Source organism: Trachinotus anak, unplaced genomic scaffold (assembly GCF_046630095.1).
Source record: "Trachinotus anak isolate AG129_WGS33_773 ecotype Australia unplaced genomic scaffold, CSIRO_AGI_Tana_v1 ptg000015l, whole genome shotgun sequence".
In the NCBI taxonomy this organism is placed as follows: Eukaryota; Metazoa; Chordata; class Actinopteri; order Carangiformes; family Carangidae; genus Trachinotus; species Trachinotus anak.
This window is the reverse complement of record NW_027273866.1, coordinates 369850-397129: the sequence shown is the minus strand read 5'-3', so window position 1 is coordinate 397129 and position 27280 is coordinate 369850. Positions and strand designations below refer to the sequence as shown.

Here is a 27280-nt window from a genome sequence, read left to right as displayed (position 1 = left end):
ATTCATGACAATAAGAGCGGTAAAAAAAAAAAACTGATGCACCTTCAACTTTTATTCAACATCACAACTCCTGTAGTAGACATTTGGTCTGAGAGAACAGCAGACTATGGATTTCTAGTAGTATGTCTCAACAGAAAAGCACTACAAGTATGAAATGAACAAGAGAGACAGGAAGGTTAAAACATGGCTACAGGCCTGCATGCACAGAACAATGGAGTATATATTGTTCTCCTCTAGGTGAGTGCTGTACAAACTGCCCAGCTACCATTCAAACGGTAGGCCAGTCAATTCTGTGCAGGTAGCATTCTGTTCATAGAGCTGTCTGAAACTGAGTTGCACGCACAGTCTGGTGTACATCACACAGCAGTGTTGGGTAGCATCATGAACGACAAATCCATTCAAAAAGGCACAATCCCCTCCTCAACAGTCACCCAGCAAAGCTTAGGGAAACATACAGGCTGAAGTCATCAGAAACTAAAAACTACAAGTCCCACGGTTGCATCCAACAAAGTGCTCTGTGGATGGATGGTATAGCAGCAACTTGGGTTACGAGAACATCAAATCGACTGAAGTGACAGCACACAATGTGTACGAGTCTGTAAAGCAGTCTTAGTTTCCACTGGTCCTGGGTCAGAAAACAGTCCTAAAGCATGTGTTTTTAAAACAGACAAAGCATGTTTATTTCAAACTAAAACAATATGCACCCGACATGAGAAAATCCCTCTGTTCATTTTCTTTCTCCCCCCTGGCATGTCATTTTCTGTTTGTGTTCACTGTATAATTAGAAACAAATTACAGACATTTATTTTGGGGATACAACATTTTCATGTTTTCATTTGAAAAATGTTCATTTTTTCCAATTATAAGCAGCTGTGCTGGTCTCACCGTATGCAGGCTATTTGTTCTCCTTAGAAATAGAAAGCATTGTAGGACACCACAAAAGCATTCTTTGAAAACTTTGCAGCAGCATTTTAAAAGAAGAGACAGAAAATGGGGCCAGCAACTGCCATTTTCAAGTATCGTGTTTAACTGTATTCAATCCATTGTTGAACAGCCAGGATTTCTTACTCTCTTCCATAGGAAGGTCAAAACTTATTTTCCCCATATACAATTGAAACATTTTGGCAGGCAATTTGATAAAATTCACCAAGCTTAGATTAATTAAAAATGAGTGGGGTGGCATTACATCTTAAAAAAGGAAAAAGGAAATAAAATACAAACAAAATTTCTATCAATAAATCAGCTAATGAGGCTTCTATTTAAGTACACTGGTATTTGTGAGAGATAAAATCATTTGTTATTGGCTATCAGACAATAACTGATGTGAGTCAGTATTCGTCATGTCCCGTGTGGTGGTGGTTTGCTGACATAAGTACAGAGAAGAAGAGACAACTTTACAAAATGATCTTTTACCTACTGAGTGATGATTATGTCCCCTCAGTGTCTGTGACAGTGTCTACCACTGGCTGACTCGCAGCTTCCTCCATGGGCTCACTCTGTTCATTGTCTACGTCCTTAGGAGAGTCAAGCTGCTCCTGCTCTGGTTCACTTTCAGGGAGCATTGAGTCAGGGGAAGGCTCCGCAGTGGGCTCTGGAGAGGCCTCAGGTGTGGGTTCGGCCACACTGCTATTGTCCATCCCAGGTCTGTTGACCCACTGGGGGTGGGGTGGGGAGGCCCTCTCTTGTGACTCCTCCTCATCTTTCTGTGGACTTTCCTGCTCCTCCAGGGAGTGAGTTGTCTCTTCAGGGGGGCTGGCAGCTAGTGTAAAGGCCACAGGTGAGTCCTGGGATAATGCCTCAACCAAAGGTGAGGCTTGGACTGGGGTGTCACTGTCTGGAGAAGCGGTGGTCTTAGATGGGGATTGGGCTGTGGGCTGGGATTGTGATTCTGTTTGTGGAGGAGTCTCAGATTCTGGTGATGACTCGGCCTGGGTGGGAGCCTCAGTCAACGGGCTCTGACCCTTGTTAGGTGATGGGTCAGGTGATTGGGCTGAGGGTGGCGACTGTGTCTGGGGTGTCTCAGAGGAAGCTGAGGTTTCTGACTGGAGCTCAGGCGTAGCTGCTTGGCTCTGTGATGGAGGTGGAGACTTTATCTGAACCTGAGGCAGCTGCTGGTTCAGACCCATGAGGGAAGGTTTGGCCTGAGCTTGAGGCAGGAGTGGGGACTGAAATCGTGCCTGAATCTGGGGGTTCAATTTGAGTGGTGCAAGCAGTTTGCCTTGGTTCAGGGTCAGGTTAGGATTAAGAGGTGGCGTTGGAAGCAGAGGCGTAGGCAGAGGAAGAAGAGGTGTCCAGCTCCCACGTTCACGTTCCCTCTCGTGGTCTCTCTCTTTGTCACGGTCTCTGTCGCGTTCGTGCTCCCTGTTGCGATCTCGACCTCGCTCCCTGTCTCTCTCCCTCTCGCGCTCCCTCTCACGGCTGTGACGGTTACCATTCATCTCCCTCCTGAAGTCAAAATCTCTTTCGTCTCTGTCTCTTTGCCTGTCCCATGGCCGTCTTCGGTCATCTAGATCTTGATGTAATTCACTGTCAAAAGGTGCTGTGGCACCACCACTTCGGTTCCAGGCTTGTGGTCCCCCAGCAGCTCCAGTATTTCCAGGAACCCCCGCTCCTCCTGCTGCTGTCCCAGAACGGCTGTCAAAGCGGGTGGGGAAGTTCTGCCCAGGTGTGGGGCGCTCCTCCTGGAAGCCTTTTGGACCGCCAGGAGCCTGTGGGCCTCCTCGCATGCCATCTCGTTCATCAAAGTCTCCTCTGGCCTGGTTCCAGCGGTTATCAGGAGTGAAGCCTGCAAGAGCCTGCAGACGTCCCACTAGGCTGGTCCTGGCTGGCTGAGTCCCTGGAGTCTGGAGCAAGGGAGGCCTGCCCCCTCCACCTCCTCCTGCTGCTGCTCCTCCACCACCTCCAAGGGGCTCCCTATGATCTGGTGGAGGAGTCCTCAGCAGGCCAGTACTCTGCTTTTCCATAGGGGGGAAGCGATAGTCCTGGTCTTTGCCCTCATCAGCACCAGAGGAAGACTCATCTTCTGTCTTCGATAAATTTTCACTGGGAAGGTTTGGGGCCCGGTTGAAGGGGTCCAGTTGAGAGAAAGGAGCCCTGGCACGAGCCTGGAGAGAGCTGTCAAGGAGACCAGCAGCCTGCTGGGCAGGGCCCTGCTGCATGAGGAGCGGAAAGCGGGCTGCAGCCCCTGGCTGGAGGAGGTTAGGCCGCACATCTAGAGGCAACAAGCCAGGCATTCTCTGCCCAGCCAGACCAGACTGATGCAGCGGGTGGGTAAGGGAAGCTGTAGGGTGCATGCCAAGGAGACCCATCCCACTGCGGACTGCATTTTGCATGCCTGGGGACAAAACAGTCACAGATACACATGTTAAGATTCATCTTGGTAAAACACAAGTAACCATTATAGATCCAAAATAAAAACACCTATAAAAGAAAACACTCTGTGATCTGATTGTCCAGCAGAAAAAAAAAATCTATTATCACCTTGCAGTGTGAGCTCTGTAGCGACATCCAATCCCTCTGCAGACTGAGCTGTTTTCTCATTGGTGGCTTGTTGAGTTTGGACTCCCACAGGGTTGTACACACCGGCTCCAGGGATGGCTGAGGGCATAAAGCTGCCAGGGATGGTGCTGGTCGGAGGGATCATAGCACTGAATGGTGATTCCTTGACAGCATCTTGGCTGGAGGCCACTGAAGGCTGCACTAGAGCTAAAAGGTGAGCACAGGAGAAAGAACAAATTTAATCCAAAATAATAAATTCAAACTAACTGACATGAAAGGACACTTTGCCAATTTTCAAACTATATGCATGCATTAGCTATAGCGGTAGCATGTCATAAATACTTACAAGTAGTTGCTGAGGCCATGCCTGCTGTCTGTGCTGCCTGCATAAAACCTGCACAACAGAAAACAGCTTGGTGTAAGCTTGTGAATTTCTCTGGATCTGATCTATATGTGACTGTTTGCTTCATTTACCTGGTGGAGGCTGTGAGGCATTGAAGCCAGCCCTTATGAAGGGTGGTGGCGGCCCATAGCCTGGAGGGGGTATACTCATCGTGACAGGGAAGGTAGGGGGCACCAAACCTACTGCACTGGGAACAGCCTGGGCAACTGGTAGCTGGATGAGGAAGATGTGAGAGAGTGCACATGCAAAACATGGGTAAGTGGCAGCCAAAGCTTCCATTAAAGTCCTACTGTTCTTTCTATGTTTAACAAGATGCATCTCGATCCATAAATAAAGAATAAAAACACATTCATAAAAAATCTAGATGAGCCTCAAGTTTATTTTAATTTGCTCTGCTTGCAGAATTTTTATGAGGAAGCTAAAAAGAATCAAACACTGTGGTGCACTGTAGTGTCTACATTCTGTCCACAGATTGCAACAGACCCTCTTCAGTACCTGTACAGGCATCATGGTAACCTGCTGGTTGTAGGTCTCAGTCTGGGTGTTAGACACTGCTGTTGTCTCTGCGCTTACTGGTTGACTTGTAACTTCCTTCGCTGGCTCAGCATTCTTGGCTGCTTCCCACTCTGCAGAAACAGAGAAACCATTCAAAGGAAATTCAAAACGATCAACCAACTCTTTTGGATTAGGGAGTTTAGCTGTGTTTTTCCAACTCACTTTTTGTTTCCATTTCCCTATCTGGGTGGGTGTTCCCAATGGGATTTCTTAAAGGATTTTGTGCATTACCATAACAAAACAAACTGAGGAAATGAAAACCAATCCAGTAACATGATCAAATGCCAAGAAGCATCCGTGTTTGGATATCTGCGTTATGCTTTTTTCATGTGAGTACAAACTTGCTTGTCCTGCTTATATTTAACCAATTATTGCCACTGAGTCAACAGACTTAGTGTTTGTGTAGAAGAATGAAGTGAATAAGTAGAAGTGTTTCTTTTCACCATCATTGACGGTCTCCTGGTCGATGATTCCTCCTTCAGCAAAGCCATCCAGATCATCCAGCTTCACCTTCTCCCAGGGTATGTAGGTGACACCCAAGTCCACATCCCAAAACTGCTTGTACTCCTGCTTTACACCCTTGTTCAGAGCCCACGCAATCTGAAATCAGATACACACACAAGAAGGTCAAGAAACAGCATTTTTCAAAGTCAATTCTAGTAGCACACAAGGATCCATGCGCCTGGAAAACTAAACTGTCACAGAGGTTACAACATTGAAGGTCAAAAAAAAAAATTACATTAGAAACCACAGAGAGAATGAGAATTCAATAAATCAAATTATAAAGGTCATGTGCACCTTGATGACCTTCGAGCCAATCTTATAGGAGCCGGTGCTGAGCTTCTGGCGGGCGCGGTATGCATCCTGTCTGTGGACCATACAGATGTAGGCACAGCCTCTAGGAGGGATCATCTACAGAGACACACACAGATTACATTATAAAGGAGAAGGGAAGGTTAAACAACAAGACATGACTGTATAATAGAGAATGACTATAGAATTGTGTGATTAATGAGAAGGGGAGTCAGAGCTTATGGTCACAATATGGCAATGACAGACTGAGACTCAGCTACCAGTTTTCATTTTAAGATTCTGGCTAACATGTAATTAAATTAGAGGGTTAGCAGGGTCTGGGTATACTTACATTGATAGACTCAATCTGGCCAAATTCTTCAAAGAGGTTGGTGAGGTCTTGCTGAGTGGCCTTTTTGTCCACCTGGCCCACCCACAGAGTTGTGCTGCACACTAGGTAAGGGAATAAAATATTTATCAGAAAAAGCACAGATAGGAAATAAACTATTAAAATCTTCAATGACAACTTCCACTTACCACTCAGAGTTTTGGATCGTATGGGAGGCAGTCCTTTCTTCTGCCGCTCTTTTTCTCGCTCTCGGGCGCGTCTTTCACTTGAGTAAGACCGTGATGACTTCCTTTTGCGATCTCTGGAGCGTGAGCGGGAGCGCTTGCGGTGCTTACGTTTCCGTGAGCCAGAGCGGGATCTGGACCGTCTCCTCTTGGGAGACCTACAGAGGAAACACCAAAACCTTTGGAATTATTTCCCAGACTGGTATGCTACTTCTGAACCTCAACACCTATTTTCAAATATCATAATTGTACTGAACACTTGTCCACTTAAATACCTTGTGTTTGAAATTAAAGTACTACAGCAACCTAATATCACAAGCTTGTATAGGCACATAATAACTTGCTTGAACTGACTCCTCTATTTGAAAATATAATCAAAACAAATTCTTTCAACTTCCTATCACATTTTTACAGAAGTACACACAATCCAGATGTGGTACCAATATCTCTTCTTAATATAAATGAGATTAAGAAAGGTACTCTCTGCTCAGTTGTCTTAATGATAATGTACTGGCTCCACAGAGGAAAAACAGGGAACTATGTGAGGCTTCCAGAGTAAGAAAGTAATCAGGATGTTTTGGTTATCATTTACACAAACATCTTACAGTCAAAAGCTGTCCATACATATATATTCTAGGGCAACACAGTCTGTACTGTTCCATTAAGACTCTCTTCACTTACATAATTCAGATAATTCAGTAATATTCCACATTTAGTCAATTCTACCAAAAAAATTAGATTTCAGAAATTAGTGCGACTGACCTAGATCGTGACCTTGACCGTGTTCGGGAGCGTGTGCTAACAGTCTTCTTTTCCTCTGCCTCAAAGATTTCTTCCTCCATTCCATCTGGGCCCTCGTCCAGATCCATGTCCTAAAAGAAGACATCAACATTTCAACACCTCCCAACACAGAAATTCAAAGTAATGCAGAAATCTTCAGTAATTATCAGACCTGGGCGCACAGTGAAATCAACTCTGCTTTGTGCAGCCCTTGTGTTGGGACACTCACTCCACTCCACAAAAGTAAATAAATACTACCACAGTTTTGTAAGTTTAGATAATAGCCCACTGGGCAGGCCTACCTGCTGTTGGTTGTCTATGGAATCATCCAACTTGTTCTCTGGCTCAGGAAGCTGTGGCTGGCTGCTGCTCTGAGCAGTCGCAACAGAGTTCTCTTGGCCGAAGATTGAATCCTGTCCTTCTATGCTCATGGCCTGGAAGAGGAACAAGAGCAGTATATTTGAAACAGGTCTTTTATTAAAAGCTTCTGAATATATACATATTAACTAATAACTTTGTTTTACAGTGAACGCAACCGTTTCCCTGTCCTTTTTTGACTAGAATGGTCATATTACCATCCCAGTATACAAAAAGCCAAAGTGTGTGCTCCCAAACTGCCAGCATTAGCGGTAGCACCGAAGCTTGCAACAAGCCCTGTGGTGACGTTTGTTCAAAACCCAGCAGCATTTGTTCCTATCTGTCTTTACAGTTATTACCTAATATGGGAAGAGCTCAAAAAGAAACAGGGACACAGTGAGTGCAATTTCATATTTTATAGCCAAAGACAAGATGCCAGTTCAAATGAAAGTTGTTGACTTTGGTTATTAAGTCCCAGGATAGAAACATTTTTTCATAACAGTGCTGCCTTGGCTTTAGCAGAATACAGGGGAAACCTGGAAGAGCAGCTTTACATACTTTGACACTGATACTGAAATATAGTCTGGCTGCACGGCAAAGCATTATATAAGTGAAATAAGCATCCATCCATCCATTTTCCTCAGCTTATCCGAGGTCGGGTCACAGTGGCAGCAGGTCAAGCAAAGCAGTCCAGACATCCCTCTCCTGGGGGATCCTGAGGCCTTCCCAGGACAGATAAGATATATAATCTCTCCAGCGTGTTCTGGGTCTACCCCAAGGCCTCCTACCAGTTGGATGTGCCTGGAAGACCTCCAATGGAAGGCGCCCAGGAGGCATCCTAATCAGATGCCCAAACCACCTCAACTGGCTCCTTTGGATGCCAAGGAGCAGCAGCTTTATTCTGAGTTCCCTCTGGGTGTCAGTGATCCTTACCCTATCTCTAAGGCTGAGCCCAGCTACCCTGCAGAGGAAACTAATTTCAGCTGCTTGTATATGCAATCTCTTTCCCTCCCTACCCAAAGCTAATTCCATTTAGGGGGTGGTCGGAACAAGGATCGACTGGTAAATCGAGAGCCTTTGGGCTCAGCTCCTTCTTCACCACAACGGCTTTACACAGCGGCACCTATCTACCTGTCAATCTCCCTCTCCATCCTCCCTCACTCGTGAACAAAAACCCCCAAGATACTTCAACTCCTTCACTTGGGGCAGAAACTCCATCCCAGCCTGAAGAGAGCAATCCACTGTTTTCCAGTAGACTGGCTCTAGGTACATGAAGCGTAACAAGCATAAATTGCCAAATGCCATGTAGGCTGCAGAGAGTGTCAAATCACTGATTTAATATTTAATTGTTTAGAGCCACAACAAATCTTCTGATTCATGTAGAATTGAATTCTACACTGACTACTGACTATATAAGTTTTCCTCACCATTACATGTTGTGTGTATCCTAACAAACACATATTGAATGTGTTTTCCCTCAATCGTTATGAAAAAATATATAAATTGTGAGAATATATTTCACTATATTGCCCAGACCCACTAAGAGAAAGGTGAATGTAGTGAAACTCGGGTGGGGAATGAAAGTTAAGCTGTTGACTCATGCCAAGCTCCAGCACATTATAAACTGTGAAAAACATTCTGATGAAAACAGTGCTCTGAGTGTGTATGTGTCTGTGTGCTCTACCTTCTGTTGGTGCTGCTGGTGCTCTAGTAGCTGCTTTTGAAACTGCTCCAGGTTCTGCTGTTGTAGCTGCTCAGCTAACTGATGAAAGAGGGAGCTGTTGATGGGCTCAGACACCATGGGCCTGGAAATGATCAACAGCTCAATTAGATACAAGCAGTTGGTGTTTGACACAATGAAGGGTAATGAACTCTGGATTACTATTAACCAGTTTGTGCATGATTATAAAACACACTGAACTCACAGTTGAGATGACGAAGAGTCCTTTTTAGATTCTTCACTGCGTTCAGAATCATTGCCAAAGTCAAACGGACCCAAAAGTTTCTGCAGCAAAGAAACAATATAATCACATTAGGGGGGTTCAGATGATGTAGGAAATAAGACACTAACAGCTGCTGACTCCAGCCTTACCTTATTAAAAGAGGAGACCCTCTGCTCCAGGGGGTTGAGGCTGTTGGCAGTAGCAGCTGCAGTGAGTTGCGCTGTCAGTGCTTGCAACTGCACCACTAGGCCAGCATCCAAGGCCTGCAGCAGAGATGGCTGGGGCTTCTGCTGCTGCATCTGCAGACTCTGTACCAGCTGCTGCAGCTACAACAAGTGATAATAGTTATTTGAAACATTTGACCACTAGCAAAGGCAACTCAGAGGTGTAAGGAGTAGTCTAGTAAAACACAAAGATCCAACAGTGTTTACCATCCACCCATCAAAGATCTTTAGTTTAATAACTGGCATTTGGTAGATATGCACACTAACCTGTTGTCCTTGGGGACTCTGTAGGATCTGTGCCACAGCAGCCACAGTGTCTGTGTTGGTAATCTGGGAAGCCCAGTCAGGCAGACCCTGGACCAAGTTAGCTGGGGTGGCTGGGGTGGCTGGGGTGCCTGGATTCACAGAGAAACAGATGTTGTAATATAAAACACAAAGTAACCATATTACCTAACTTACACAAGTATCTGATCACATTATCAGAGGATGTTTGTGCATTTCACATGTACTTGACTGACCAGGTGTAGTGTTATTGACCGGGGCAGCACTGCTGGGCATGACAGGGGTGACACTCGGAGGTGGGATCCCTGCTGCCATGTCCAACAGAGGTTGGATGATGTCACTCTTGAAGACAGCATTCTTTTGCCACAGGTTGAGGACTCGCACTATCTTACTCTGGAAACACCAACACAGAGAGGCAACAGTGACATAACAATAAAATGTGAACAAAGACAACAACATTCAGACCATGAAAATAACCAGCTAATAAGATAGTTCAACGCTCTCTGAAGGCCAGATATGGAAGATTTATGCAAAAAAAAAAAAAAGGTGGAATGTTTTAGACCTAATCTGATCAGATTTTTTGAATAAACCTTTTATTTCTGGCCTTGAGATACTTGCTTAGAAAGATCCTTTAACTGAAAAAACTTCCACTTCTTTTACATTAATTCAGAGCTAATTCCAGCCCGTGATGTTGAAGGACAAAGACAAACTCAAACAAATGAAGTGATGTGAGTCCACTGTCAATCCCCGATCCATTCATCAAATCACCTATATATCAAATGTCTAATATCGTCTCTCATTAAACCATGACAAGCCACAAAAATGAAAAGCACAGAGATTAACACAAAACCTATTAAAAACTGTCTGACCTTATCATCTGAAGGGCAGCGGTAGAGGTGCTGGAACGTAGCGATGATATTCTTGCTGAAGCGAGGAGCAAAAACATCCTTCTCTGTGCCAAACTGGTGTCGTGACTGTCTAACAATTGAGTCGATGACGTACAGCCCAGGAACCTTGTATTCTGGTTTGCACTGTAATAGAGAGACAGACAGCTGTTGTTAGGATATTATAAAACATTCAATTAGTCCATGAATTTACTGTCTAGGGGCCTTTCATGCATTACATAAGTAATGAATGTACCAATTTAGGCAGCTATACTAAGACTTCAATTTGTGGAACTGTTAAGAAAACTTTGCATAAAACTTTGCAGAAGTATGAACACTACATTTACACTGATGATCTCTATACAACTATTGAGATCATCTTTCTGCCTTTATCTGTTTGTTTGTGAATTATTTTGATTTTAAGATGGGAAATCAAATTTAACTGAATTTACCTCATCATTGCATTAAATGACAAGTGTCCTTTAAATTGTGTATTTTATTTATGGTTTAACTGCAAAACTTTCACTGCACTTAGATATTAGGTTGTTCCTCATATGAAATATAACTCACCTTTTGGATGAACTTTTCCACACTCTGGACAACATGCTTGTAGAACTGAAAGAGAAGCAAAGGAAAGGAAACACTAAGTACAGTAAACAGAAACATCTCAGAGCAGAGCTAAATAACAGCCACAGTGGAGAAAATTTAGAAAGCAGCAGCTCCGATTTGTGAAAATCTAAGAGAGAGGGACAGAAAGTACATTACTCAGCTGTATATTGAATGTTTTTTTTAAAACTCTTTTTTTATTGGAAAATTGCTCCAGTTGCCCCACCCCTCACCACCGCACATTACTGCCAGTGAAGAGGGGGCTTAGTGATGACAACAGCAGTTGTCTCCTGGCCGTTAAAAATAAAGAAATGTGAAAATAGAGGCAATATCATTCTCAACTGTTTTAACCTTGTTTAGCAGCTCCAAAAGGACTTATCAGTAATAACTATCATAAATGAAGGAGCTACATTTAGGAGGGTGGAACAGAAAAATGCAAAATTCAACAGCCCAGTTACAAAATTAATCTTTTTTACCTGGACTGGACAACAACTACAAGTATAGATCACTTGTAGTAGTTATAGTAGATATTCTTCTCCAAGTATAGAGGCTCAAGCTTTCCAGTAACTAGTCACTTAAAAAATACCTGTTAAGTGGATGTTGCTGCTACAAGAACATTTATCTGCTTATTGTTACCAATGAATACATAGACAGTCAGCATTCATCTTTGCTTATGTAAGCAAAACTCAACTACCAAAAATAAACATTTAATTATGATGCATACTTCAGTCCAAAACATTTAAGCTGTGCACATAAAATATGTGGAGGGGTAAAACTATCTCAATTCAGTGAAACAGCTCAAACAACAAGACCAGAATGCCTGGCACAAATGATCACTTTCCATAGTGTATGTCATTCAGCCAGATCACTTGCTAGATTCAGTCCATATAGTCTTTGGTTTAATGGGACTATTACTAAATAAAAGGTACCCTGCTAGCAAGGGAAAAGTAGACAGCTATCACGTGACAGCTGTTATTTTGGGAAGTCTCCAGATCAACAGATGCCACTGACACTCACCTGAGAGAGACTAGCTGTGCCTGTTTAAAGCAATAATCATTTATGACAGCTTGGCTCATCCCTCCATAACAGACCAACCAAAATAGTAATATAGTATGGTAATGATCTACTTGGAATACTATATAAAATGTGGGTTTACTGTTGTTTGGAGTGTGACAGGGAGCAAGAAAAAAAAAACAGATAAGGGTGTGCCTAGTTCACATTAATTACCACAAAAACAGCCAATTATTATTGAGCTGATTTTTGCAAAATCATGTTTCTGTGCGGCCTAGGGGATAGGAACCTCTGCTTTTAATCAAGCAGTCTATCTAGACTCTGGTGTACAGTTGTGCATGTTGAAGTTTAAATGTACAAGAATTTATACCACAATATATAAAGGGAGGATAATATACATTTATGTGGTTCATATGATTTTGGAGATGTTTATTTTTGTGTTAGTACTATTCAGAAACTGCACTCTTGCATCTTGTTTACTACCTACGCCCACCATGGAGCTAAAAGGTGAGGCTTGATACATTCTATATTATATTTTAGCCAAAGTCAATGAAACACCTGTTAATGTCAGGACTTGTATATTCCTACCATGTGCAGTGGACACACAACAATCAGAGCCAGTCCTGTTCAGTAAGTGCTCTTCCTATATCTGGGGCTACACATGATCAGCAGCACAGTCAGACTGAGCGATTGTTTGCTCATGGAGAGAGATAATGCTGACCCTTGCAACATCACCACCATGACTATGCTGTGCACTGGTATGTCTGTGTCCCTGCTGCTAATATTTGACCTTTATGCAAATGACACTGACTGAAAAGCTTAAAGACAAATACTTTCTCTGTGCCCAGTCCAGTGAGCACAGCTAAGACTGTTGATTACGTTTTACAGCCCAGGACTTGCTGAGGTCAAAATCGTGCAGTGCAGGTTCACAAACCATGCATGTGATGTACAAAAGTACTGAAATTTGTGCCTCAATGGCAGATGACAAAAGTCATGGCTTAATCTTTACACATGAATACACTGGCACTGAGACAACTGAAAGGATTATACATTTAGTCTTTTCATAATACAGGAAAAACTAACATGGCTATGGAGACTTTTTTTTAATGCAAATCTGGAAGGGCTTTGACCAAAAGGCTGAAGCAATGGGCATCTTCGTTTAAGTAATAAAACTCTGTGCACAGTTTATACTTAGTGATGTTGTCAGTTAACATTTTCAAATTAAAAGCTCAAGTTCCACTATCATCCAGTAGATGGAGTCAAAGTACACAAGACTGATGGGCCAGAGTTTATGGCTCTTTATCCAAGGGAGCAAGTAAAGGGAAATAAGATGAAAAGCCTATCAAGCAGCTGCAGGCATGCACTCATCAATACAACAGAGATCACATATAAGGCAGTTAGGTGCTGCTGTCAAAATGAAAGTTCACTGTAAGAGCTAACACTGTACAATTCACTTGCAAATGCAAATTCTTAGCATTTTCTTACTAACAGTGCATAGATATTAGTAAGTTCAACAATTGCTGGTGTTTTTAAATGCTTGAATAATAGTATCGATTAGTTTGAAAGTTTTTCACCAAGTAATTGTCAAGAACGTGCCATATAAATACAATTAAAAACACCTTCCACAGATCTTTCTAGTTGCAGCAATCGAAATAATAAGCGTTCAAATCTGCATAAGTAAGAAAAACACATGAGCTTAATCACCTTCAATGTTCAGGAAAACAAGACACTGGTGGCAGAACACGGACTACAACTTCAAAATCAGTGATAAGAAGTTTAAAGACTTACAAACACCAGACTATGGCAAATGAACCATTCACAGAACCAACCAAACTCTGGTATTTATTTGCTTTCCATTTACAAAAAAGGTAATGCAGCCTAATGAAAATGAAAGCGTTTCATGCCATTTAACTCAAAGCCAGCTGATCGTGTCCAGTAAGGCTTGCATTGACTGAAAATTAACAATTAGAAATGTATTTGTCTCACGACACTATTAGCCAGATATTATTGAGAATAAAAGCGTCAGTAGCACCAGCCAACTTGCTAGTAGGCAGTAGCTCTACTAAAGCCTGAAATGTTGTCAGTAATTGAAAAGATTTGACACCCAGACCAAGAAGTCAAGAGATGACAGATGCCTTCCATAAGGAGCCCAGCTCAATGACATTAGCAGCACGAGCCTTACGTAAGTAGACAGTAAACAGATGTTAATGCTAAGAAGATACAAGTAAATTAAACTGTGTTCCAGTAGTTCCAGCAAGCCAATTACTGTGAGACATTCAAGACTGACCAATAATTACAGGAAAAAACACGATGCTCGACAATAACAGGGGTTTTAGATGTTGTCACACATGCACTAATTAAAATGAGCCAATCACACAATATAGGTAGGTTTAGAACTAATTCACATTTATACTTGAGAGTCAGTGTTAGCAAATACGTCTTTTTGTTCTTCAGAGTTCCTTTCACTGATGAACAACTTCAGAATTAAAAGATTTCTGAAGTGACTCTATGCTAGCTGCTAACAACAGTTCTTCACTATGATGCCCACTGCCAATAACTCTGATGACAGGTATTAACAATATGTAAGTATATGCTTGCAACCCAGTTTAGCTTATTGCCTGGCTAGGCAGGTAGAAGGTGCAGACTTGTTTAGTTTAAGAACAGGTAAGCAGCAGTGTGTATGTGCTGTATTTATAGGCAGGGTGCATGAGCCTGGCTGAAAGGTGAGTAGGTGGTGACTGGTGACACCACCACTGTCACAAACACACACAAATCAAATGTAGCATAATGTTTAAGGCGTTATGCCTTTATGACATAAAAAAGACTCATAGATAGAGGAGTTTCAAATATGACACCTGCTCTGACTTTATTAAGTAGAAGTTAAAAATACTGTAATGATTTTTAGGGAAAAGCTACATAAGTTTTCTCTCACAGAATAGCATCATTTCTATCATGCCATGTACATGAGATGCCTTGAGAATAACTCAGAATCAGCACCTGGAATTGAAATTATATCTAATTGTGAGATTCGCTGTCCTTACACATACAACAAGCTCAGCCCTTCTGAGCACAGACATGCTTTTCTTACTCATGGACAAAAAAACATTCTCATACACTAGTTGCTGCAGTGTGGACCTGTCTCTAGGCAACTGGTCTAGCATAGTGCAGAGCCTGTTTAAATTTCAATATTTCATTGTGTTTTTTAAATATGTTCAACAAATAATCATGAAGAATAGCAATGTTCAGCAGTGATTTCACCTTTATAAATCCAAAGTCCCACTCAGATGAACTTGTGTTTGGGCACTTGCAGTAACTGTTAACGCCATGGGAAAAATGCATTGGGGAAAAGAAAGTCCCATTGAAGGAAAAAAGACAGATTTTTATAGATGGCAGCAAAGACAACAGTATGCCAGGCACTGGGTGGGATTCCTCCTCAACCACACATGTGGGATTCTCCCTAATCTGAAGAATGGGCTCATTTTTGACATTTTTCAAAGCCAAACAAAGGCACCACTCTAAGTTTAAACAACTGGGGGTTTTAAAAATGACAGCAGGTTTATAGAAGTTGGAATCCTACTGTCTGATAGTTGTAATGTTTCAGTACATCCTTTGTAACCAAAAAAGCAAAGAAACTGAGATGAGTAAAAAAGGTAAATGTTTTAAAGCTGCACTGGTGACCAGGATAACAATAACAAGTTTTAAGTGTAAAGATAAACGATTCAGCATGTAACAGTAAAGCAAATGAGCAGTTTATATCCATCTGAATGTCTTTGGCATTTTCAAGTTGAATCACATTCTGAGCTATATCACCGTAACCTAAACCACAGTTCAACAAACAGCGCTTGGTCCGTAAGCCCGGTGGTGGTTGCAGTACCGTCTGTAATAATTCCTAATATATGTATCTGTACACTGGAGCAGGTTACTATTGTGCTATGACCACAAAATAAAAACAACAAAATTTTGTCAGAACTAAATACTTCAACCAACCATCGGTTCAACCAATTATATTAAAATTTCACATGTGATTGACTATGCATGTCTTGTTACCATTTTCTCTTGGAAACCCAAAAGGTAAATTTGAAATTAATTTATCTTATTGTCAATGTAGTCAATACATTACTTAACTGACTTCACCATAGCGTGATAAGCCAGGGAATTGTTTTTACTATTCTGAGCCACTGTGATTTTGGGTGTTGATGTTTTGAAAATATAAGAGACCATAAAAAGATGAGATCTACATTTATCAGCTTCTGTTTTCAGGATGTGCCCAAAGCAAAAATTGTGTCTGAGCTGCAGATTATTTGTTTTTTTAAGCACTATTGTATGACAGGCAGGACAGGTGGTACAGAACTGAAAGAGTCAGAGTGAAGCTATTCCCTGATAACCTGGTGAATAGTCAGTTATATCCATATAGGCATATGCAAGGGATAGAAGCAGAAAGGTATCAAAAAGAAAGGGAAACAAAAAGGATATTACAGCTGCAGTTCAGAAGTAGGTATGTTAGAAGTTTCTGCTCCAAAATATTTTAAAGAAATGATTAAAATCAGATTTGTCCATTGTGAATAAATATTACATTTTTTTAGTTTACAGACATCTATGATGCACTTGGTCCCTAAGCCCTATGATGTCTGTGTGTATATAATCAGGCAACATAAGTCATAACACCTGAGGGGTGGAGTGTAGATGTGTATTTATAACCACTACTTTGGCTTTAGGTTAGGCCAAGAATCTCTGCTATATTGAGAAAAACAGTCTATTGAACACAACAGAACTTACAAAAAAAAAAAAAAAAAACATGACTGCCCATTGGCTCTTCTGCTAAAGCACACCCAAACATGGCTAATTAGACCTCTGGCTGAAGGTATGTTATGTTGAGAATTAAGCAACATCCCCAATGTCATGCATTTATGACAATAATAAAGATATAACCCTTCTGACCTACAAATCTGACCAGGCAAAATGGATTTCACCTGGTGTGATTTGGAAAAAAGATATGACATGAAACAGCATGGGTCGGATTGTAAGCATATAATTTCCAGGATTGTTAGTTTGGCTAGCAGGCTCACAACAGCAGTCCATAAAGTTGTAAACTAAACTGCTTTTTATCAAACACTATACTGTCAGTAACTTCTATCATTGTCCTTCATTCACTCCCAAGCAGCAGGCCTTTCTCTACAGTATTATTTCACTGTGCATTTCCTGAATGAAACGGGAAATCCCAAAACACCTCAAACTTTGGAGATTGTAAGAGGTGGATGAATAGACCTTTTGGTTTGTCACAGCAGGAAATGTACAGGTGTCACTGATAACATTAAAAAAAGATTGCAATCCATTTAGATGAGCCAGTTCCAGGTTGCTGGCATTGTGTATGCTGGCTCAGTAAGACAGCTTAATGTGACACTTGATGGAATTGAGCCTTAAAAGATTTTGTTTAATCTATGCTTTTCCTGCTATAACAAGTCAACAGGTCTGTTGCGAAAAAGGTCCCTCTGTGGCCAGAAGTGAGCGTGTCCTGCCTCGCTAACAGTACAGTTTTGAAGATGACATTCAACCAGTCGTCATACACTCATGTGGTCCTGACACAAAGTCTTCATCAGCCAAAATAAGTGGACACATCTGTGTGGAGCAGGTCCTATAAGTTCCTATCACGGACAAATGTAACAATTCTTTTTATAAGCTTATTGATGTTTAAAAATAATGGCAAGTTGCTATTTATCTTTGATGCATTTCAGCTGCTCATTTGTACCTTCTTCCTTCACTTTCTATTAGTTCAAGATTATTTGGAGCTTGAAACAACTGTTTGGATGCACAGGAACATCAGCGTTTCTTAAGAAGAAACTACGAGAAACTACTAATATCAATAATCAAGAATTGCTCTCACAAATGTAGTCAATACAAGTCTGCTTCTAATGTATACAGAACCAACACTCATTCTACAGACCAGTGACAGACTCTACATGTAGGTTAAGGAGCAAAGGAAAGTTTTTCCCACAATCTGATCAAATATACTTTTAACAGAGGAGCAATTAGAAATAAGGGTCTAATACGATCCTTGCTCTTTCTTCAGTGGTGTAAAATCGCTGACCACCATTTGAGAATTTATGGTACTAATCTTATCTTCACGTTATTTGGGAATAATGTTTATTGTAAATTACATAAAGGTCGCTATACAGAATTTTAGTTTTATTGTGCAGCAATTATCAAGTATCAAGACGAAAAGACCTTATCTTTGAATTACTGACCAAGTCCCTTTGACCATCTACAGAATTATGAAAAAATTCAAAACGGATCCCAGATTAGTTCCCATACTGTGATATTTGGCAAATACTAGTGACAATGTGAAGCGGACCAAACTGATGACAAAAAGTAACAGAATTTTTTTTTTGCATCCCACAAAGTGAGATGTGAGTAGACGTATATACAAAGCTTCAGTTTAACTCTTGAATCCTAATTAACCCTTTAAAATCAAACAACAGCTATTAGGAGGCAAGCAAATAGTATTAGCACTGTCAAATTATTGCTGATAATACTGTTATAAGCAGTTTAAGTAGTGATTCACTAGGAGTAGTTAAGTTACAATACTGAGGCTTAAGTGAGACACTGCTATAAAAGAATTACATTGCACTTCTGTATAATAGGCACAGGGAACAGTAGCAGTAGTGATGACACTTAAACTATATCATTCATGTTGTTAGGAGACTCACCTTGCCTTAGGTCTACATTAATAAATGTAGTCTGACTCATTTCACAACAATCTGACACTGGTTATTGTTTGCCCTAAAGCTGCACACTGTCAAAATTATTAAGTAATAGGAAGACAGTGATTTTTACAGCATCACTATATACAATTTCAAGAGGACAGTTTGCGTTGTTGTTAATATGATAGCTTGCCTCTTTCTGTTGTCTGGACAGAAGTAAAGAGAGACACATACAACAAAGAAAACACACCAAAGACACAACACGTTAAGATAAGAAATCCAAATATACAGCTGAAAAGATGTTGGTGGAAACCTAATCAGCCACTAATAGGATAACACTGGCAAAATAGGCAACCTACAAGTGAACACAAACTCTGTGACTGTGAAAATGTGACTACAGATGGAACCTGATTGGTCCAAAACATGAGTCAAGTTAAGCCCCTTTCACGCTGGACAAAAAACCCACTAACACCTGCTACCATCTGGTTTTTGTCGTCACCGTGAAAGGGTACAACTGACATTCACCCCCCTGTCAAATCACGGCTATTCATTGGCTCCAGCTCCGATCAGCAGTGATGTACACTTAGCACCCCGGTGAACAGGCTCATTTTTCCATGCTGTGATGTCTTTCAGAGCACACACTGTAAATGGACCTGTCACGTGACCAGCACGGTACCAATTACCAACCAAAGCATCTAACACAGAGTCTCCAACACTTACAGGAGCACCATACTGGAGAGGAGATGTAACCGATCCATTTAACCAGCCTGCACAGCAGCTAACAGCTCACTCTTTGAAACTGTGAAGATTCTCCCTCTGCTGCATTTGTGTCTGTGTGTGTGCTCTGTAACTGCATGTGATAACGTTGCTCCCTGCAGTTGTGTGTCTGTGCTCTCTCTGTCCATACTTAAAGGCAAACTCGTTTGGCAGTGTGAAGGAGTCAATCATCTTTTTTTACTGGCATTTAAAAAAAGTACTTGTATGCGCTAATTTTAAAGTAAAAAGGGTATTATTCAGGCAGACATAGAATATGGAATAATGTCAGCGGTACCAAGTTCAAAGTAGCCTTCTCAGTAACTATGACTAATGTCAGCACAGACAGTGCACCTAATGGATGTTGACAGTGTTGAATAATAAACAGCATCACTGATTATGAACATTTTTTAGCCAAATGTGAACACGTCTGAGTCTGTTAGATTGCTTAAAATGTGAAGAACTCTGTGGTGAAGCCGAGCCAAACTGAGCTGAGCCCAGACTGTAGAGTGCAATGCACTGCCATCACTTGTAAGTCACTTTGGATAAAAAAGCGTCTGCCAAATGAGGAAATGTAAACTTAAATCTAACATAGATATGTTAAGTCCATTCAGATTTATCATAGGGATGTCATATTGGATTTGAAAGTCAAATATGGGAAAAATGTAATCAACTATCAGTAATCAGAACTGACAGGTGAATAAATGCAACAGGCCGTGCCTGATACTCCAGTAGAGGGAAGTGTTCTCCAAATGCTTTGTCATTCTTATCCCTGATCTCTCCCTATCAGTAACCCGCCTTACTGTCTATGTAAATGGAGGAAATTATCAATCTGTGCTGAATGGATAATTATGACAGCACAACATTTGAGGCATAATGCATGGAAGCATTTTGGATTCCACACCACGGATTAAAAAAAACTTGGATAAAGGTTGAGAATTCACTTGGTCTTGGGTGGCTTGGCACAACCAATGTGCATGCAACCCATTTAACGCAGGTTAACCCGGCTACCAATTACGGATGTGCCCTAAACGCCTGACATACAGGCCATGTGTAGACACTACCTTGGCGTCTGTGCATAGAGAAGGCTCTAATACTGTTACTGTAGTGCACACATCTCAGACACGTGTATGGCCAAAAATTAGTTAGTTTAAAAATACTGAGAAGAAGGTGTGAGCCTATGTATGGGAAATGTTGTGGGTTCACCAGATAAGATTGAAATCTTCCAAGTCCTTTCACACTATACTGTATGTGCCAACACGAAAAACGCTGCATGTGCAGAAAAAATGAATCATTGCTGCTCTGCCATAACAAACATTCAGGCTTTATGCACTGTGAAACAGACAGCCCTAAGAGATGAACTGACGATTAATTAAGACTGTAGTGGTTTGCTCTTGACTGACTACTAACTTTCAAAGATTCTGCATGAAGAATACCTAAAAAAATATCCATCAAGGCCCTTCCAGGTCCTCTAGACCGCTCCACCCTAACCGGACTATGCAATCTGAAAATCCAATATATATATCCCATATATGTGATGTCTGTTAAGAATGAATGCTGAATTAATGTGTGTTTTGTATTAAAGCAGCACATGAATATGTTTCTACATACATACCCAAACATTTTATAAATCACCAATGGAAACTCGTCAACTTGCCATCTCACAACTCCTGAATTTAAATTCCACAACAACTACTGATTGCTCACGCTCCATCAATGTGTAGTATGAAACACCACAGACAACGAATGATCTGTTTTAACTGTCAAGAAATGTCAAAAGATGATTGCGTTAACCAGACCAAAACAAAAATACTGAATATAGACAATTCAAGAAGAAAATGAACAAGAATGCACCTTCAACTTCAAACACCAGCAAAACCTCGACCAACGCATGACAACCAGAGAGGGACCCCATAGTGGCAGCAGAAAAAGCCCTGATTCGCTGAGTGTGTGGGAGCAAATTAACTTTAAATAAATTTAGTCTTCTTCCATCTTCCTTGTGAAACAACCCATACTCCTACCTAAGCTGGTTAGGGATTCTCTTATCTCTTTGTAACTCTCTCCACCCCATCCTCCTCCTTCACTTTCAGTGCATTGGGGGAGCTGGGAGAGCTGCTGAGGGAAGGGGAAACAGGTGTTATTCACAGGTAGCATAAGGAACAGCAACACCAAAAGCATAGCAGTTCCTTCAGAAACAAGAGTACAGGACAAGGAAATACATTATCAGAAGACTCATCATTAAGGGCTGGAGTCCTTGATTTGTGTGGTAAGGCCCTTAGATCTTAAATTATTCACATGTAATAACAATAATAAATAATTTGTTAAAAATATCTTCACTCTTGGCATCTCAGAAAAAAAACCAAGCAGTTTTGCGCTTCAAGTGAACTACAACTATAGATGTTAATGGAGACTTGGTCAGTGAATGCTGATCAGCCTTTTCCTATGAGAGGCTTCTAACAGGCCCATCATGAAGGAAACCAGCCATTAGTGTAATGTATAGTAAATACTGAAGACAGATTACAGAAATGATCTCTCTGGCAAAACAGAGACAAATAAAGTTAAGTAAAAGGGGGGTGGCATTCCCCACAGTTTTTATTTTTACTGGACAATATTAAAGAACAAAACAGGTCTTCTGAGGCCTCGCCTGTTTTGAACAGACTTGGCCTTCCCTTTTATATACACCCTAGACTCTAGTTGTGTCACTGTTTAAATAAACACTTGTAGCAAGCAATGTTGTGCAATAATAATAATAATTTTCTGCAACCCTACAAATGGTCCGGTTACAGCTCACATATCATGGTGTAGTTAGTCACTCCATGTAATTGTGCCTCACATTGCTACTTATCATATAGAGAATTTTAGAGAGGAAATAACAGGAGAAGCAACCACAATATCAAGATCTGCTTTCAACATGTGATTCAGGGTCTGCTATTGTTAAGATAATAGAGCAGTGCTTTTGTGTGTGTTTATTTTTTTTGGTCAACAAGACAGTGGCGATAGAAAAAGAATTGGTTCCTCAGCATTTTCAGTAAGATCATTTGCAAGATTTGAAAGGGTAGGCCATATACTAGGTGTCCACAGGGTCCTTTAAGTTAAATTTAAAACTTTAAAAAGATGTTCAGTGTTATGTTACAGAAGGTTTACAAACAACATAATTATTTTTAAGATCTTTGAAACCTTATTAACCTCATTAATACCCAAACACAACATTCAGTCATAAACTGATGACTGGGGTTTGTCTGTAGAAATTGTATATATTGCAGCCATTGCCAATAATGGCTGTAAGAGAAGACAGTCTTCACAGGATACATTACAGCTGTGTTTTTCAGTCTACTGTCTCAGGCCTGTCTAACAGAACTGATATGCTTCTATTTTAATCAATATAGCTGTCTACACAGGTCGCTTAATGACTCACATTTCACCCTGGTCTACATGGACAGCCGCAACCCCAAACGTCTAACTCCAGTGATTGTGTATTTGGCACTAAGTGCTGCCAAAACATGGTTGACTACACAGCAGTGCTGAAGCTGAGCACATTTAGTTTAGTTTAGACACTGACAGTGTACTTAACCTGCTGCTGTGTGGACACAGTGTTATAATACTTACAAATTAATTGCTTTTATTCATACTTTTACAGCTTAAAACTATTTATTTGTATTGCCCTTGCATGCACAAGCAATTCCATTGGTGCTCTTCAACTGGATGTGTAAAAATTCAACTAGTCAGTCCTAACTTTACACTGAGCCTCTAGCATGGCTTCCAATCAGAACAGCAGCAACTACATTTAAAACAATTAGTTAACTCAAGAGTTAGAAAGAAGCACTGAAATTTGACATGTCACAGTAGGAAAAGCACAGGTGTAAATAGTTAAAATGATGATGGCTGAAATTAGGGCTGAAAAAAAGAGCTGGAAAATCATTGTTTTGGCAGATATAGCGATAGGAGTCACAATTTCAGTTGGAATGATCATTTTTGAATTTCATTCTCACTGAAGATTTTTTAAAATGATGTGAATTTAGTTTGGTCTTGTATCAAACAATCATGTTCCCCCATGTCTGGAGAACATGATTGGTAGGCCGCCACATCTCTGGATCACCGCAACCAAATGGTGCTACCAATGCACAACAATGTGACACATTTTACCTTTATGAAAAAAATTGCAGCTTCTGCGATCTTGATATTGCACGTGGCCATATCGTAATTTTGATTATATTTCGATTAATTGTGCAGCCATAGCTGAAATCCATTTAGCTGCGTGTTGTCATGGTCCTGGTATTTTTTATGCTGGCCTAAGGTCATTCTGTTATGGCTTACTGGGACACTTGAACTGAACAAAGCCATCGCTGATATTATTACAAACATCTGTGCTTTCCCTACATTGAAAAGTCAAAACATCTGCTGTGAAAATGGTTACCACTGCAATTATAGCTAATGGTGCAAAATATGACATTTGCTTTTGTGTGGATCAAACACACAAAGATTTTATATTTAAGTTCAATTTTCATACAATTTAATGCAATAAGCTTAATTTTAAATTGACTTTTTTGGCAACATCCAATTTTGCCTATTGCCAGACCAGCAGAGTTTTTTTCACCATGCACTAATGATGCAACTTTAACTAAAATAATGCATGTAGTTCAGAGTTAATGCATAGTTTGCAGTAAATTAAGAATAAAAAATATTGAAGGTCTAGTTTAGCTTCCTAATTTTTAAGACACACACACACACAAAAAAATATTATTATTAAGTGCAGCAGGACATCAGGTTTGCTGCAGCCCTCTATCTTCATGCCGCAAACACATATCAACCAAGGTAAGCAACATTATTTGTCACTCACGCAGAGCTTATATGATGGGATCTGCTCATATGGCTCATATGCATCAGGCTAACATGTTTTGGGTCTCATAAATTCCTTCCACTAACCCAACAATTGCTTTTCCACCATTTGCCTTACTTATGAGCGTACCTACTACATGCTAGTGTGACCTGAGTTTCAATGCTTCAGGGTCTCAAGGCCTTACAGACAATATAAGAAGGTATTTGACAAGCAACACATGCTTTTGCACTGTTTTTAAGTTACACTATTTTCCCAGATATTTGTGAAAAGATATAGCCATGAGAATTTGAAATGCCCACACAAGTCCTTCAGTCTTGCACAAGCCCGCATAATTTATCTATTAAAAATATAACTAGGTCACTCCTACATATCGTGCACAGGTATTCGCATAAGATGTCAAAAACAAAATACTAGATCAGACAGGGTCTGTGCATGGGTTTATCTGAGTTGATGTTGCTTAGTAATGGACCCACTCACTGGCATAAGGAGATAATCGACAGCTTGTAAAAAGAAAGATAAGGGTATACAGCCACTGGCATTATGTTTTCAGTGTTGTTGTAGAACTGACATCAGCCCAGAGTCTGCATTTGGGAATTTATCCTTGTTTCCATTTTAACTTGATTTTTGTCTTTCAATGACAAAATAGCAATTCAGTAACGATATAGTATTTAAATTTTTCAAATGATTATTATTTTACTTTTTTCATGAAGTGACAGAAGGTAGTGGAATGCAGTTAATAGCTGAAACAAATATCTTTGTTGGGAAATAAAGTCAGTGTCTATTCCACATTTTGCTTACTATTTTATAATTCAACACATTTTTAGTAAAATATGTATACATAAACACATCTTTGGTGTTTGTCTTGGCAGAAAAAAATGCAGAGGAATTGTTTTATTCCTTTATTCCTCATTACCTGGCACATCCTTTAAGACTTCATACTTACTTTTATAGCTTTGATTCCAGACTTGGTGATCTGAGTCATCTTGGCCTTGGAGATGGGCGGCTTGTACTCATTGAGTGAGTACAGCTGAAAGATGAAATGAGACAAGAGAGAACATTTTTATTCACAGTGTATTAAAACAACGCTGATGTTCATTGCTATACTTATACATCACTGTTATATGAACAAGCAGTACTGCTCACTTCTTGTTTGCAAGCTTTGTTCACCATTTGCAAAACGTTCATTGTGGGTATGTTAGTGGTCAGGGAGCCATCAAGTTCATAATAAGATGATGCAGAGTTAGAGGGAATGCCTCCAATTGATTGATTTGACAAAATCATGAAAACAAAATAAACATTAATTGCTGTCAACTGCACAATCTGGTTCCTATTAGCTGTTAACTGTTAGTGGGCAGTGAGGCCAGCACTGACTCCGATTGTGCCAGAGGACAGACAGACTTTAGTGTCACTGCAGACAAATGATGGTTGCGCTACTAGCTGAGATTGCTAGCCGTTCACCTAGCATACTGAACATGCTAGGTTACCTCATACCATTTACATACTGTGAAAATGTACGCCAGGAAGCTGACGCTAAATCAGTCAGACTTGCATTACATAATTGAAATAATTATCTGGAAAAGTGGCAGTGAGATAGGAGTATTTCCCCCACGCCCGTGTTGGTTAGCTACCATACCAAGTTATCACGCAACTGAGGCGGTTTTGCTAACTTGTAGCTAACTTGCTAGTTACCGTTAATTCAGCACCAGGCAGGACACCATTTACACATTGGCCTGCCATCCTAAATCGGTGTGTGTCACAAAAGTTTTCTCGGTTATAGTCTGGACAATTGACACGAGTTTGCTTGAACAACAACGTTATCGCCGCATTGTTGTGAATAGACAGCGGCCTTGTCCGAGACTGCCCCCTCTCTTTCTGCAATTAGATGCTAACGTTAGCTAACAGCTGCCGTAAATGTGAATTACGGAACATTTTCTACTGGCACTGGTCAATATTTTGCAATTGTTTCAAACAAACCTCATTGTTAAAAGCTTTGACGGCCTCCATGATGATGTCTTTCGGCTCACAGGTGGCTGTAAATATTTACAGATATCTCCTCAGTAACCGGTTCAGACATGCATGCTCGACGTTTGATGAGATGGAGGAGACTGCCAATATGGCGCATAACCTCCACTGGAAATCTGCAGAGGGGCTGGCGACTCCTAGCGTCAGGTTTGGGACACTACAAGTTCAAAACAATCCCCTCCACTTGTTTCGCACCTTAATACTCAGTGCTTTCAGGAGTATTCACGGCCCTTCGTTTAACATTTAATGTTGCAGCCTTATACCAAAACTAGTTTAAACTGAAATTTCCCCTCACAAGTCTACATTCAATAACCCATGACGTCAAAGGAGGGGAAAAAAAAAAAAAAAAAAAAAAAAAAACACACAATTTGAATTTTGCAATTTTATTAAAAAGGAAAACTGAAATATCACATTGACACAAGGATTCAGATCTTTTACTCAGTCCTCAGTTGAAGCAGCTTTACAGCTTTGAGTCTTCTTGGTTGTGACATGACAGGCTTTGCACACCCAGATTTGGGGATTTTCTGCCACTCTCTGCAGAGCCTCAAGCTCTGTCAGGTTGGATGGGGACTGCCAGTGGAGATGTTACATTGGGTTTAAGTCAGGGTTCTGGCTGGGCCACCGGAGGACACTGACAGAATTGTTCCTAAGCTACTCCTTCGTTGTCTTGGCTGTATACTTTGGGTCATTGTCCTGTGGGAGGGTGAACCTTCAGCTCAGTCTGAGGGCCTGAGCACTCTGGAGCAGGTTTTCTTAAGGATATCTCTGTACTTGGCTCTTTCCAACATTCCTTCAAAAAGATCCGTTCCTCAATATGGTCCTGTGTCAGCACCTTCCACGCAGTCCCTTCCCCTTCATGGTTTGCTTTTGCTTTTTTTTTTTTTTGTTTTTTTTGTATTGTCAACTGTGACCCTTTATATAGACAGGCGTGTGCCTTTCCAAAGCACATCCAATCAATTGAATTTACCACAGGTGGACTCCAATAAAGGTGTAGAAACATCCTAGAGGTGATCAAGAGAAATGGAGGCACCTGAGCTAAATTTCTAGTGTCATAGAAAATGG

The 27280-nt window shown here is 40.8% G+C and overlaps 2 protein-coding genes across 4 annotated transcripts in view; both read right to left on the bottom strand.

Annotated features, from left to right (window-relative positions):
• The window catches only part of LOC139633097 (rho guanine nucleotide exchange factor TIAM2-like), a 90407-nt gene extending 88852 nt beyond the window's left edge, over nt 1-1555 (bottom strand). The window contains exon 1 of the mRNA XM_071498511.1: nt 1414-1555. The gene's annotated coding sequence lies outside the window, so the exon portion shown is untranslated. The remainder of the gene's footprint in view (nt 1-1413) is intronic.
• LOC139633098 (SR-related and CTD-associated factor 8-like) lies at nt 38-27157 on the bottom strand. 3 transcript variants are annotated; one of them, XM_071498516.1, is made up of 21 exons: nt 26171-27156; nt 25140-25223; nt 21381-21474; nt 10862-10906; nt 10277-10438; nt 9644-9800; nt 9393-9520; nt 9051-9227; nt 8884-8963; nt 8643-8763; nt 6904-7035; nt 6584-6693; nt 5786-5979; nt 5601-5701; nt 5255-5368; nt 4900-5056; nt 4397-4527; nt 3973-4114; nt 3845-3892; nt 3481-3705; nt 38-3334 (listed from the first exon to the last, which is right to left on the bottom strand). In XM_071498516.1, the coding sequence occupies exons 6-21, from the start codon at nt 9720-9722 to the stop codon at nt 1428-1430; spliced, it is 3846 nt and encodes a 1281-aa protein (XP_071354617.1). In that variant the 5' UTR covers nt 9723-9800; nt 10277-10438; nt 10862-10906; nt 21381-21474; nt 25140-25223; nt 26171-27156; the 3' UTR covers nt 38-1427. The 3 variants fall into 3 exon arrangements, with proteins under 3 accessions (XP_071354617.1, XP_071354616.1, XP_071354618.1); XM_071498515.1 differs by lacking the exon at nt 21381-21474 and having other exon boundaries at nt 26171-27157; XM_071498517.1 differs by lacking the exon at nt 26171-27156 and having other exon boundaries at nt 21381-21471.
• Nucleotides 27158-27280: the final 123 nt, after the last annotated feature.